The sequence below is a fragment of the Fulmarus glacialis genome, unplaced genomic scaffold (genome assembly GCF_000690835.1).
Source record: "Fulmarus glacialis isolate BGI_N327 unplaced genomic scaffold, ASM69083v1 scaffold13111, whole genome shotgun sequence".
NCBI lineage: Eukaryota > Metazoa > Chordata > Aves > Procellariiformes > Procellariidae > Fulmarus > Fulmarus glacialis.
Genome location: NW_009190966.1, coordinates 27,829 through 29,003, shown reverse-complemented (window position 1 = coordinate 29,003; position 1,175 = coordinate 27,829). Strand labels below are relative to the sequence as shown.

The 1,175-nt window shown below is 63.5% G+C and overlaps 1 protein-coding gene across 1 annotated transcript in view; it reads left to right on the top strand.

Moving 5' to 3' along the window:
- LOC104083132 (TGF-beta receptor type-2-like) overlaps positions 1 to 1,175 on the top strand; it is an 18,654-nt gene that overhangs the window by 11,916 nt on the left and 5,563 nt on the right. Inside the window, exons 5-6 of the mRNA XM_009586515.1 lie at positions 1 to 727; positions 844 to 985. The exon at positions 1 to 727 is cut by the window's left edge and continues 12 nt beyond it. Coding sequence (XP_009584810.1) covers positions 1 to 727; positions 844 to 985 — 869 coding nt within the window. The remainder of the gene's footprint in view (positions 728 to 843; positions 986 to 1,175) is intronic.

Sequence of the window (1,175 nt, the reverse complement as noted above, 5' to 3'; positions counted from 1 at the left end):
GCCGTTGATATTTTGCCCCTGCCGCACGCAGAAGCGGCGCAAGAGAGCCAAGGCGTGGGGCGGGAAGACGGGGCAGCCCCCGGCGCTGTCGGAGCCGGGGAGGTCCGCCGAGGGGGAGGAGAAGTTGTCCGTGCTGATGGACGAGAGCCCGGCCGGCGCCAGCCCCCCCTGCACCAGCAGTCATCCCGCCGAGCTGCTCCCCATCGAGCTGGACGAGATGGTGGGCAAAGGGCAGTTCGCGGAGGTGTGGAGGGCCAAGCTGAGCCACAGCCGCTCGGGGCAGTACGAGACGGTGGCCGTGAAGATCTTCCCCTGCGAGGAGTACTCCTCCTGGAAGAACGAGAGCCAGATCTTCACCGACGCCAGCCTCAAGCACGACAGCGTCCTGCGGTTCCTCACCGCCGAGGACCGGGGCGCAGGGCCCCGCCGGGAGTACTGGCTCATCACTGCCTACCACAGCCGGGGCAACCTCAAGGACTACCTCTCCCACCACATCCTGAGCTGGATGGACCTGCAGAAGATGGCGGGCTCCCTGGTGAACGGGGTGGCCCACCTCCACAGCGACTACACTGCCTGCGGCAGGCCAAAAATCCCCATCGCCCACCGGGACATCAAAAGCACCAATGTCCTAGTGAAGAACGAGCAGGAGTGTGTGCTCTGCGACTTCGGCATCGCCATACGCCTCGACCCTTCCCTGACGGTGGACGACTTTGCCAACAGCGGGCAGGCAAGTATGACCCACCGGCTCTACCCGGTGGGAACCCTTTGCAAGCCACCCCTAGTTGCCCTGCGGCCAAAGTCCTCGCCCACCCCTGCTAACACCTCTCTCCTCTTTGCGGGCAGGTGGGCACCGCCAGGTACATGGCCCCAGAGGTCCTGGAGTCCAGGGTGAACCTGGAAGACCTGGAGTCTTTCAAGCAGATGGATGTCTACTCCATGGCCCTCGTTTTGTGGGAAATGGCCTCCAGATGTGAAGTGGTAGGAGGTAGGAGCATCATACAGGGGTTGCCACATGCCTTTTTGCTCCCTTTGTCCCCATACCGGAATGTGGCTTTTTCCCACATCCCCGCCAATGGTGCGGGACCTGATTTGGGGTGGCTCGGGTCTCTGCAGGGCTGCTAAGAGCTGGTGGCAGATCCTCCCCCATGGCTGCCTGTCCCATGTGCCACAGCTCG